This window comes from Armigeres subalbatus, chromosome 2 (assembly GCF_024139115.2).
Source record: "Armigeres subalbatus isolate Guangzhou_Male chromosome 2, GZ_Asu_2, whole genome shotgun sequence".
Classification (NCBI taxonomy): Eukaryota; Metazoa; Arthropoda; class Insecta; order Diptera; family Culicidae; genus Armigeres; species Armigeres subalbatus.
In genome coordinates this window covers 84,136,294-84,150,082 of record NC_085140.1, presented here as the reverse complement: position 1 = coordinate 84,150,082, position 13,789 = coordinate 84,136,294, and the positions used below count along the sequence as shown (strand labels likewise).

Genomic DNA, 13,789 nt, shown 5'->3' with positions numbered 1-13,789 from the left:
TCCCTCTCTACACCACGGCAGGCTACTGACTGATACTTCTGTCAAAAGCTACAGTTCTCTTTATTCAACAACAGGTATATACAATACATCCATCACAATATTTCTTAATCTACCCCCAAGAGCAACTACAACCAACTGGCGCCTGCTTCCTAACCATCTTCGATCTACAGCGAAGCGTCGCACACTACCTCATATCCCAACACTCCTCCTTAGTGTGCACGCGTCGCTACTGTCCTGGCTCCTCCTAATACCGTGCCTCCCGTCCAGAGCTCCTCCTCACCGGAACAATTCCTCCTGGTCCAAAACCGTTGCCCGTACAAATGGCCTCCACTCCGATGTTTGTGCAGCACCCTCTGTTGACCAGCTCCTGAATGTTCCGACGCTCCTCCTGATCAGCCAGCATCCTACCGAACGTTCCAACCTCCTGATGAATTCCTTCCGGCGCTACCCAAGACTTACGTGGCTGATCCATGATCCCACTGCGCCACGCGACTTATGCGGCCGATCCGTGATCCCACTGCGACAACGTCGACGGCCATAACATCACACTAAGATGGAGAACGGGAATCGTTCCTGGGCCCATAACCTGTTGGCCATAAGTAAGGAACCCCCTCACAAAGAATAACAACTAGAGTTCCCTCTCACTCCACGGCAGACTACTGACTGATAGCATTTTTAAATGCGTATATTCTATCTTCTACTTTAACTTCTAATGGTAATCCGTTCCAGCATGATGCTCCGAATACTAAAACACTTTTCCCGCTGGATGTTGTGTATTGAGGTATGTCGAGTCTGAAGAGAGAGCACTGCCGTAAAACGTCGGAATGTGCTCAGAGTGCCAAATACTTTTATCACCACGTCATTCACCTGCTGCGTCCAACTTAGGTTACAGTCCAACTGCAGTCCTAGATTAGTTACACTGTTACAAACTACTACTACTACGAATCCTTGAGCCGCTGAATACGATGTGTTCTTCCGGAACAACTCTGCCCGTCTTGCTAAAAACGATCGCTTGCGTCTTCTTTGGGTTAGGGAATAAACAGTTTATCTTTGACCACCCGACAACCGCTGCGAGATCTGCGTTAATGCTTCGTACAATATTGTTCACTTCTGATATAGGTCCAAACATATATATTTAAAGGTCATCAGCGTACAGGTGCCAATTGCATTTGAGACTTCTCGGCAGGCTGTTGATATACATGCTAAAGAGTAACGCACTTAGGCATGAACCTTTGTAACCGTTGGTTACAAGTTCAACTTGTAGCTCCTCCACAAGTATATTTTAAAACCATATTTGCTCCCTAAACATTCCCATATATCCATAATAATACGCGTTTTACAGAAAAACACAACCACTAACACCATAATGGAACAGCAGCTGCACTCATATGGCTTGGTGAGTGTAAAAGCGCTGTCCAACTCTCACACCTCGCACTGTTTGGGTGACAGATTCGCTGTATAACAGTTTGAACTGACAGGGCAAAATATCACCCAGCCCTTTATTGTTCGCCAACAGATGGAGTACCTAAAAATAGGGTGTGTGGTCAAATTGTAGACACAAAAAAAAAAGAAAGAATGCAATTTATGATGCAACAACTGCATTTCACAGGTGGGCATTTTTATTATAAAAGCGCGGTAAGGTGATTCAATCACTCTTATCGATCGTGATCTCTGAACAGAGTAGAAGTGCGCGCGTGTGTATTGTTAGTATTGTGAAGGTAAAATTGTGAAGCCTTTTGTGTGGTGAAATTGTTAAAATCTAAGTTTGTTCTCTTTTTGTGTTAGGTCTTAAAGCTATTGTTAGTAGAATAGAAGGAATAGAAAAGTTTTAGTAAACATGCATAATACAAAAATTAGTACGGTTAGTTATTTGCTAAAAGTTAAATATTTCTAAAACTAATGTGTTAATTCCTATAGCTAAAACGCAAAAGTTACTGTCCTTAAACTAAGTGACAAACAACAAATAATTTGAAGACAAACAAACAAGAAAAAGGTAATTATTTGTACTGAAAGTGGCAAATTGTAAGAGGCTTTAGTTAGTGACGTCACGGGGTATTAATTCGTGTGTTTAGGTCCGGAAAGTGGACCTTTTTCTTCCGACCTTTCTTCTATTTTCGACAGAAGTGTCCGGAGGCCGATTTCCCGGATACCATCGCGTACCTCGCCGATCGAAAGCCGTCAGTGACAACTCCGCCATCTTTGTCACCAGTGACTGGCAAAACACAGCTACCAACCGTCATCCCGGTAGCTCAATTCCGCCATCGTAGTCCTCGTCGACTGGCAACAGCACCATTACCATCCCCATCCCGGTGGTCTGATTCCGCCATCTCCGTCACCATTGACTGGCCAAAACCCGCCACGAACATCGTTATCCGGTGGTACATTTCCGCCATCTGCGTCAACATTGACTGGCCACACCACCACTACCATCGTTACCGGTAGTATGATTCCGCCATCTTCGTCATAATTGACTGGCTAGAACGGTAGCTTTCGCCCGGAGGCGACCAAACACTACCCAAGCATGGACACCACGAAACCACAACAAATGATCCGGATCACGCAAGTACCCCATATAAGTGACGTCAATAATAAATTGAAAAAATGTAAAAAGCCTCAGTGGTAGCCCATTCATTCAGAGCGCAGCCCTGGGTAATAATAATTCCACCGCTTCTTCGTTTTTCCGCTTTGTTTCGGACTCGAAAAGGAGTCATCAGGCCTCGCTGTCCGGAGATCCGTCGAATCGGTATTAGTCGAAGTCCTTGTGAAGGTAGTTGATTGTCTCATCCCCCCCCCCCCTATTTCTATGTGCAATATCTGTGTGAATAACGTCTAGTTCCTGTTGTCCCAAGTGTCCTTAAATTAGTATGAGGAAGTGAGAGGTTAAGCTATCCTGATTAAACGACCCTGTAGATTTCCTAATCCCCCTAATCCCTGAGCAACCGAGTTACAAAATGGCGCCCAGCTAAAAAAGTGATAAGAAACTTTCATTTCCCCTCCCGGAGGGAACGAAAAAACAGTTACCTGTTTTAGTAATCTCTTCGTCCTCCAAACGAAGGATAAAATTCTCAACAATGGATGTAGAATTTGAACTTTCCTACAAACATTTGATGATCCACCATCTGGAGCGATCAGAAATTGAATACGAACTCAAGATTCGTGGTCTTCCAGTAGTCGTAACTGAAACGCGCGCGGAGTTGAGAAAACGGTTAAAAGATCATTTAAAATCGAGAACTTGCAAAATCAAGACATTAGTTTCGATAGACTAGAAACGACGGTAGACGAGGAAATAAAGACAATCGACGCGAACGTAGTGGAAATTAAGAATTACCTTTCGAATCGCAAACGCTACGAAGCATTACAAGAACACTTAAAAACTCGTCTAGCACATTATTTTACGCGGTTACGTCGGTTGCCGAATTACACAGATGATGACGAAGATCTAGAGGATATCGATTCGTTGATATCTTGCGTTCGAGATGCTTTCAGCAGTCACTTTGCATACTTACCATTAGATCAAATTGCAATACTATTCGCGAATCTCATGTTGACCACAAATTCCAAAGATCCACCCGTCGGATCGAATTTCAGAAACCCGCGTCTGAAGGAAACGGTTCCAAGCAGCTCCTCACCCCAGCCAATACGGCCATCGGAGGCTGCTTCTTGTCAAAGAGAAGGCAGGGAAGAGCAGGCCAAGAAACATCCTAAAGTATCGATTCAACACGGAATAGACTCTCGTCGGTCGGATATTTGCTCGTCGGAATATGAAACGAAAAGTTCATCCAGTTCGGAATCTGGATGGTCATTCACAGAATCGCGTAGTCGAACCCCTCGGAAAAAGCACGTTCACAGATCGAATACACCCAAGCCTGTTTCGGAGTGGCATCTGAAATACGATGGATCAGACGACGGACGATCCCTTATTAATTTCGTGAGAGAAGTTGAATTTCTGGCGAAATCGGAAAACATGTCCCAGAAACAACTTTTTCGATCCGCGATACACCTATTCACCGGTTCGGCACGAACTTGGTTTATGTCAGGTACGGATAACCAAGAATTTTCGTCGTGGAGTCAATTAGTTCAGGAGCTAAAACGCGAATTCCTCAGCCCTGATCACAACCATACGTTCGAAACACGCGCGGTCGCAAGAAAGCAAGGTCCTCGCGAAAGCTTTCATGACTATTTTCAAATCCTTCAAGGACTCTTCAGTTCGCTAACGAAGCCTTTAACTGAGCGGAGGAAGTTTGAAATAGTATTCCGGAACTTACGGAGCGATTACAAAAGTCACGCGGTCGCGGCGGATATTGATAATCTCGTCGATATGAAGAAATTCGGTCGAAAACTAGATGGAACGTATTGGTTCAAATACCAATCGCATCCACTGACGAATGATTCGAGCTCTCGCGTAAAACTATCGCAGGTAAACGAACTGAACAGTCGCGAAAAACAAGAATCCAATCTCGAAAACCGGGTATCTCGCGCGTCGTATGACGAATCTGATTATACCGCCGGAATATCAGACAGCTCCACGGGTCGGCGCGTCGTTCAAGATTACCAATCCCCGAAAAACGGTTATTGCTTCAACTGTCGCCTGAAAGGTCATCATGCAAGAAATTGTGAAAGGCCGAGGCACAAATATTGTCATAATTGCGGATTTCACAATGTAGATACGGATTCATGTCCATACTGTGAAATATCCGGCAACAGCGATCAATAATTAGATACGGAATTCGGATACGTTTCTCGCTGCAATACCTAAAAAAAAACAAATAAAATCTTTTAATAAAATTTCCAACAGTTTCTCCAGTCATTCGACGACTGGAGGATAATAAAAGACCAATTGAGAGGTCATTTGTCGAAAGCGGACACGTCACATTCTCTTCAGGAAGATGTAGATGTGCTCTGCGGTCATTTAATACTGGGTAGGGACCAGCAAAACGGGCTGGCGAAATCACTACATCGCAGAAATTAGAGTCGAAAAGGTACACTCAGACCTGAAAGCAAACACTGATTGATAAATTTCTTCAATTCAGCCGCTTTAATTCATAATATACGTACCATTCATTTGTCCGGACGCGGCCAATACTGAATGGACATACGCTGCTTAACTGAAAGATAGTAATTTTAGTCAACACTTCTGTTTACAATTTATTTCTCTTACTTGCAAACGACACAATTGCCTCAGCAGCGAGAAGCTCTCCAAGGCCGATTCTCTAACAGACTAGTGGAAGAAAACCGACCAAGGAAGCAGAATCGATGATCCGTGCACAAATCGGGAGCTACTCTCCGCCAGACACAATTTTGTTCCGTTTATCGCCGCGAAACCGAGAAAACGTACGTCGAGATTCCGCGGATCGTCGTCGGACGTCGGAAGTAAACATTGGTGAAGTTGACGTTTACAGATACTATCTTATCAGTGAGTTACCCATTGATGATCTTTGCCTCGTCATGTGAGTGACGAAGGTAAAGCAAGATTTCACAAAGGGTCTAGCCGAATCATGAATTTATGCTAATCATTGATAAATTGATTAATTGAAATGAAAATTCTTTCACTCTTTCAGGAGGGACGATGGGGTATTGTAACCGTTGGTTACAAGTTCAACTTGTAGCTCCTCCACAAGTATATTTTAAAACCATATTTGCTCCCTAAACATTCCCATATATCCATAATAATACGCCCTTTACAGAAAAACACAACCACTAACACCATAATGGAACAGCAGCTGCACTCATATGGCTTGGTGAGTGTAAAAGCGCTGTCCAACTCTCACACCTCGCACTGTTTGGGTGACAGATTCGCTGTATAACAGTTTGAACTGACAGGGCAAAATATCACCCAGCCCTTTATTGTTCGCCAACAGATGGAGTACCTAAAAATAGGGTGTGTGGTCAAATTGTAGACACAAAAAAAAAGAAAGAATGCAATTTATGATGCAACAACTGCATTTCACAGGTGGGCATTTTTATTATAAAAGCGCGGTAAGGTGATTCAATCACTCTTATCGATCGTGATCTCTGAACAGAGTAGAAGTGCGCGCGTGTGTATTGTTAGTATTGTGAAGGTAAAATTGTGAAGCCTTTTGTGTGGTGAAATTGTTAAAATCTAAGTTTGTTCTCTTTTTGTGTTAGGTCTTAAAGCTATTGTTAGTAGAATAGAAGGAATAGAAAAGTTTTAGTAAACATGCATAATACAAAAATTAGTACGGTTAGTTATTTGCTAAAAGTTAAATATTTCTAAAACTTATGTGTTAATTCCTATAGCTAAAACGCAAAAGTTACTGTCCTTAAACTAAGTGACAAACAACAAATAATTTGAAGACAAACAAACAAGAAAAAGGTAATTATTTGTACTGAAAGTGGCAAATTGTAAGAGGCTTTAGTTAGTGACGTCACGGGGTATTAATTCGTGTGCAGAGTGTAAAATAATCGAAAATTTTTGGTGAAGTCCATTTTTCTTCATTTGTCAGTTCACTTCCGACACATTCATAGTCGGCTCTGGACAGTCAATATTCAGTTGAATATTAGTCATTGAATATTTATGCACATTTTACAAATTGATAAATTATCTGAAATCTGAGCATGTTTCAAATGAGTAAAGTAATGTATCACATAGAACTGAATCCGATTTTCATCCGCGAGGCACTTTCGACGGTAAACATCAACATAAACAATGCTAATTATGTTTTTTCTGCACATAGTAAACACACTCAGTGACAGTCGAATGAATGAGTTCGTGGAGTAGTCGTCTGACTATGTCATTCTATGTTTTGAATATTCATGCGATGTTTGTCAATATTCGGACTGAAGTTGCTTCATGAAGATGAATATTTTAAGCTCTGTTCGTGTGTTTAGGTCCGGAAAGTGGACCTTTTTCTTCCGACCTTTCTTCTATTTTCGACAGAAGTGTCCGGAGGCCGATTTCCCGGATACCATCGCGTACCTCGCCGATCGAAAGCCGTCAGTGACAACTCCGCCATCTTTGTCACCAGTGACTGGCAAAACACAGCTACCAACCGTCATCCCGGTAGCTCAATTCCGCCATCGTAGTCCTCGTCGACTGGCAACAGCACCATTACCATCCCCATCCCGGTGGTCTGATTCCGCCATCTCCGTCACCATTGACTGGCCAAAACCCGCCACGAACATCGTTATCCGGTGGTACATTTCCGCCATCTGCGTCAACATTGACTGGCCACACCACCACTACCATCGTTACCGGTAGTATGATTCCGCCATCTTCGTCATAATTGACTGGCTAGAACGGTAGCTTTCGCCCGGAGGCGACCAAACACTTCCCAAGCATGGACACCACGAAACCACAACAAATGATCCGGATCACGCAAGTACCCCATATAAGTGACGTCAATAATAAATTGAAAAAATGTAAAAAGCCTCAGTGGTAGCCCATTCATTCAGAGCGCAGCCCTGGGTAATAATTATTCCACCGCTTCTTCGTTTTTCCGCTTTGTTTCGGACTCGAAAAGGAGTCATCAGGCCTCGCTGTCCGGAGATCCGTCCCCCCCCCTATTTCTATGTGCAATATCTGTGTGAATAACGTCTAGTTCCTGTTATCCCAAGTGTCCTTAAATTAGTATGAGGAAGTGAGAGGTTAAGCTATCCTGATTAAACGACCCTGTAGATTTCCTAATCCCCCTAATCCCTGAGCAACCGAGTTACACCTTGTGGTGCACCATCTGGGACTTCGCGTTTAGCAGACATTGCAGTTCCAAAGCGGACGGTCTGAGAGCGTCCACTAAGGAAGGATGAAATCAAGTTACATGCATCCATTGAAAAAAAAAATTCACTATTCAGTTTGTTTTCCAGTGGGGGCAGCAGGGACTATGTACAAGGGCTTGACGATCCCTCCCCAGGCTATCTGCGAGTTGTGGCGCCTGCCTAGGATGTGGTGGGGTTTGACAGTGGGCCCTGTTAAACCTCTATAAAAAGCTGCATGAATCCGCAAGTAGGCTCCGCCAAAGCGACCGTGTGCCGCTCAAAGCGCACAAGCCCAAGTCCTGGTGTTAGGTGGGACGCTAAACAGCCCTGACACGACGGCCCTCCGGCGAGACAGGAGGTTTGCGCAGGCCCAATAAGCCGCCTGGAAAACCAATAATTACAAACAATATAAGAGATAATGCGACTCGATATAATCGGCAAAGACCTAGGCGACGAAAAGGATCACGATTGGAAACTTGGAACATGGAACTGCAAGTCGCTAGGTTTCGCAGGTTGCGACAAAATGATCTACGATGAATTACATCCCCGCAACTTCGACGTCGTGGTGCTGCAGGAAATTTGCTGGACAGGACAGAAAGTGTGGAAAAGCGGGCATCGGGCGGCTACCTTCTACCAAAGCAGTGGCACCACCAACGAGCTGGGAACCGGCTTCATAGTGCTGGGTAAGATGCGCCAACGCGTGATTGGGTGGCAGCCAATCAACGCAAGGATGTGCAAGCTGAGGATTAAAGGCCGTTTCTTCAACTATAGCATCATCAACGTGCCCTGCGCACACGAAGGGAGATCCGACGACGAGAAAGAAGCGTTCTATGCGCAACTGGAGCAGATATACGATGGATGCCCACTGCGGGACGTCAAAATCGTCATCGGTGACATGAACGCGCAGGTAGGAAGGGAGGAAATGTATAGACCGGTCATCGGACCGGATAGTCTGCACACCGTATCGAATGACAACGGCCAACGATGCATAAACTTCGCAGCCTCCCGCGGAATGGTAGTCCGAAGCACCTTCTTTCCCCGCAAAAATATCCACAAGGCCACATGGAGATCACCTAACCAAGAAACGGAAAACCAAATCGACCACGTTCTAATCGACGGTAAATTCTTCTCCGACATCACGAACGTCCGCACTTACCGCTGTGCGAATATTGAATCCGACCACTACCTCGTTGCAGTATGTCTGCGCTCAAAACTCTCGACGGTGTACAACACGCGTCGAAGTCGGACGCCGCGGCTTAACATTGGGCGGCTACAAGACGGTAGACTAGCCCAAGGATACGCACAACAGCTGGAAGTGGCACTCCCAACGAAAGAGCAACTAGGTGCAGCGTCTCTTGAAGATGGCTGGAGAGATATTCGATCCGCCATTGGTAGTACCGCAACCGCTGCACTTGGCACGGTGCCCCCGGATCAGAGAAACGACTGGTATGACGGCGAATGTGAGCAGTTGGGAGAAGAGAAGAATGCAGCATGGATAGATGCAAATTGCTGCAACACCGCACTAGGGCGAACGAGGCACGATATAAACAGGCGCGGAACAGACAAAACTCGATTTTCCGGAGGAAAAGGCGTCAGCAGGAAGATCGAGACCGTTAAGAGACGGAGCAACTTTACCGCGCTAATAACACACGAAAGTTCTATGAGAAGTTGAACCGTTCACGTAAGGGCCACGTGCCACAGCCTGATATGTGTAAGGACATAAACGAGAACCTTCTTACGAATGAGCGTGAGGTGATCCAAAGGTGGCGGCAGCACTACGAAGAACACCTGAATGGCGATGTGGCAGACGAAGATGGCGGTATGGTGATGGACCTGGAAGAACGCGCGCAGGACATAATTCTACCGGCTCCGGATCTCCAGGAAATCCAGGGGGAGATTGGCAGGCTGAAGAACAACAAAGCCCCTGGGGTTGACCAACTACCAGGAGAGCTATTTAAACACGGTCGTGAGGCTAGAGCGCTGCACTGGGTCACAGATAACAGACATCCAGGCTAGAACAAATTTTACTCAAAAAGCTGTGTAAATCAAAGTACGTTAGAATACTGACTGTGGCAATACGTCGTTTGGTGGCGCTAGGTGTCTTTCATGACGTCGTGCGTACTAGCTGTCACATTCCACCAAACAAACATTGCGCGCCAAAATGATACCAAGCTTGCCACCTCTTCCAGCACATGCTAACTGTTGATGTTTATTTTTCATGCACTATGGAACCAATAAGGTTAAAAAACATATTCACCAAAACGTATTTTCGTACCTTCAAGCAATTTGATTGTATTACCAAGTAGAGTTTCTGCTATAGCCACTTCCCATATTGGTGAATAAATATATGCTGAAGAGAGAAAATTATTCACTGCCGGAAACGCTAGTTAGATTTCTATACATAACCCAAATTGAAATACTAAAAGGGACATGAATGATAGAAAAATCTTAAATATACTTGAGCTTAAATTATGGCCTTTTCATCATTTTAGTGCTTCGCTGCTGGCTGTGACGATGACTGTTGCTAATGGAAAGAATGGTAAAGATTCAAAAGAATTGAAAATACAGGCAGAGGTAGTAGCTGTTGTTCACCAACGAAACATCTCAGGGAACATCCATAAATTACATAACGCTTAGAGGAGTGAGGGGGTTGCCTGGACGTGTGAAAACCGGTACCAAAATTCTACATAATTTATACAAAAAGTGTAACTGGGGAGAGGAGGGATCATACATGATCGTTCTGGTGTTACGTAATTAATGGATCTTCCCTCATCACAAAACAAACCATGTGCTCCTTGATGGCAGAGAAATCGCGTGCGTTAGTGTGAGAAAGAAACATCATATATGGAATTGAAACCAGAGTGAGGAGGAGGATCTGTTGTTTATGTCCATGGTGGGTGGTGGCGCCTAAAATTTTGACAGCTTCTTGATGAGAGAAACTATGCGATGCCAGCGCCTCCACGAGATTGCCACTTGTGTTGCATTTCAAAACGTCCGTTAAATCCCTTACACACGATTGAGAACGGACTTGTATGTCTGTTCTCTGTGACTGGGTCATTACCAAGATTTGGGAGGAGGAAATTTTGCCGCAGGAGTGGATGGAAGGTGTCGTGTGTCCCATCTACAAAAAGGGCGATAAGCTGGATTGTAGCAACTACCGCGCAATCACATTGCTGAACGCCGCCTACAAGGTACTCTCCCAAATTTTATTCCGTCGACTAGCACCAATTGCAAGGGAGTTCGTGGGGCAGTACCAGGCGGGTTTTATGGGCGAACGCTCCACCACGGACCAGGCGTTCGCCATTCGCCAAGTACTGCAGAAATGCCGCGAATACAACGTGCTCACACATCATCTATTCATCGACTTCAAAGCCGCATATGATACAATCGATCGGGACCAGCTATGGCAGCTAATGCACGAAAACGGATTTCCGGATAAACTGACACGGTTGATCAAAGCGACGATGGATCGGGTGATGTGCGTAGTTCGAGTTTCAGAGGCATTCTCGAGTCCCTTCGAAACCCGCAGAGGGTTACGGCAAGGTGATGGTCTTTCGTGTCTGTTATTCAACATCGCTTTGGAAGGGGTAATACGAAGAGCAGGGATTAACACGAGTGGTACAATTTTCAATAAGTCCGTCCAGCTATTTGGCTTCGCCGACGACATAGATATTATGGCACGTAACTTTGAGAAGATGGAGGAAGCCTACATCAGACTGAAAAGCGAAGCTAAACGGATTGGACTAGTCATCAACACGTCGAAGACGAAGTACATGATAGGAAGAGGTTCAAGAGAAAACAATGTGAGCCACCCACCGCGTGGTGACGCCACTGATGGCATCAGTGGTGACGAAATCGAGGTGGTAGAAGAATTTGTGTACTTGGGCTCACTGGTGACTGCCGAAAATGACACCAGCAGAGAAATTCGGAGACGCATAGTGGCTGGAAATCGTACGTACTTTGGACTCCGCAAGACGCTCCGATCGAATAGAGTTCGCCGCCGTACCAAACTGACAATCTACAAAACGCTCATTAGACCGGTAGTCCTCTACGGACAAGAGACCTGGACGATGCTCGTGGAGGACCAACGCGCACTTGGAGTTTTCGAAAGGAAAGTGCTGCGTACCATCTATGGTGGAGTGCAGATGGCGGACGGTACGTGGAGGAGGCGAATGAACCACGAGTTGCATCAGCTGTTGGGAGAACCATCCATCGTTCACACCGCGAAAATCGGACGACTGCGGTGGGCCGGGCACGTAGCCAGAATGTCGGACAGCAACCCGGTGAAAATGGTTCTCGACAACGATCCGACGGGAACAAGAAGGCGAGGTGCGCAGCGGGCAAGGTGGATCGATCAGGTGGAAGATGACTTGCGGACTCTCCGTACACTGCGTGGAGAATGGAGAAGACTCTTTTATACCGCACAGGCCACTTCGGCCTTAGTCTGAATAAATCTCGCTTAACTTTTCAAAAGGACCTAAGTAACATTTTTTTCATGAATTAATTTGAGTACTGCAATCAAAATCTTTCATGTTTTTCTGTTGATTGCGCTATTCAAATTAATTCATGAAAAAAATGTTACTTAGGTCCTTTTGAAAAGTTAAGCGAGAAATAATAATAATAATAATAATAATAATAATAATTTGTTTTCCAGTAGCTGATGATTGACACAATTAAATGCCAGCGTGAAGTCGACAAGGACCATGACCGTGCAGTGGTTGTTATAGAAACTGTTATCAATGCATGTACTACCTTGGTAAGGGCCGTGCTGAAGCCTAGGTGCTAGTAGTGCGGGATTAGCATTATTGAGGTATTCGGTAATTTGAACCAACAAGTAAGTATAACTTTCGGTTGACGACTCTACAATAATGATTTTATTTATTTGAAAATTTGAAAAACATGTATGAACGAATTTCGCTCCACATTCAAACTAGAATTTAGTGGTCGAAAATTTTGAATGAAACTGAATCACTACTGATTTCACTATTTATAGTCATTCGTAAACAGTTTTTTCCATCTTAGAAATCGATTTTTACCAATGTACAGTATCCCCCCGCATATCCGGACCTCGCCAATCCGACTACTCGTTAGTTCGGATCTCGCTAGCTCGGAATTTTTCGGATTAAAAATTATTAACACCCATTTAAACAATTTATGCTGTCAGTTTTCAATTTAATGCTGTGAGTTTGTTTTTATTTTATTTGGATTGGACAGTCGAATTAACGAGAGCAACCCCGGTAGTCCGGCCATACATTTGACGGATCAGCGGGGGTATACTGTACACTGATTTCAATAAGGGAAGATCCATTAATTACGTAACGCTAAAATTGGACTTTTTCAAAGCCCCCCTCCCCCCTATGTCACACTTTTTGTATGAAGCTTCCGAAAATTTTGTATGGATCGTCACACTTCCTTCAACCCCCCTCCCCCCTCTAAGCGTTACGTAATTTGTGGATGTTCCCTAATATGCTCAAATATACCCCTCGGTCAGTCTTAGCAGCACTGGACGTGAGATCCCGTTATTTCACAGCATCGTGCACGAAGGAACACAATCAATGAACGGAACTTTTTACGTCAAACCACGCATCAGCACTCACCCGTTTTTGAGAAGATGCTCGTGTTGGTTCGCCCAGCAAGCGCGCAGATGTTTTCTACTCACTAGAGATGTTAAAAAATATTTCTAAAAAACAAAAACGATTTCAATATATCCATTAATTTTTTCATTATTCATTTTAAAATATGATTTAGATAAGATAGACAATATACCAAGAATTACGAGACGATCCAGCCTTGGGCTGAAAGTCTCCCTAATAAAGATATAAAAAAATATATATACCAAGAAAAATAATGATTTTAAAGTTTTTTTTATATAATCTTCAATCTTCATAATAATAATTACTATTGGATACATATTAAATTTTTGAAGTGAAAACTATATACTTTGAAAATTCAAATCAGACACCCCTAGAAAGCTCATTGAATTGTAGCCATTGTAGCATTTCCATTCACAAACAAGAACTCTTTCAAAAGTTCCATTCAATCAGTCAGCACTCAGTCTTCGCATCGTAGGATAGTC

General features: G+C 44.2%; 1 protein-coding gene and 1 long non-coding RNA gene across 2 annotated transcripts; both read left to right on the top strand.

The window, feature by feature from the left end:
- Positions 1-1,463: 1,463 nt before the first annotated feature.
- On the top strand, positions 1,464-2,610 carry LOC134214646 (uncharacterized). Its single transcript, XR_009979864.1, has 4 exons — positions 1,464-1,718; positions 1,786-1,861; positions 1,918-1,993; positions 2,073-2,610. It is a non-coding gene; the product is annotated as an uncharacterized LOC134214646 (long non-coding RNA).
- Positions 2,611-3,438: 828 nt separating this feature from the next.
- On the top strand, positions 3,439-7,298 carry LOC134214645 (uncharacterized). Its single transcript, XM_062693966.1, has 4 exons — positions 3,439-6,059; positions 6,127-6,202; positions 6,259-6,334; positions 6,850-7,298. The coding sequence occupies exon 1, from the start codon at positions 3,542-3,544 to the stop codon at positions 4,712-4,714; it is 1,173 nt and encodes a 390-aa protein (XP_062549950.1). The 5' UTR covers positions 3,439-3,541; the 3' UTR covers positions 4,715-6,059; positions 6,127-6,202; positions 6,259-6,334; positions 6,850-7,298.
- The last annotated feature ends 6,491 nt before the right edge of the window (positions 7,299-13,789 follow it).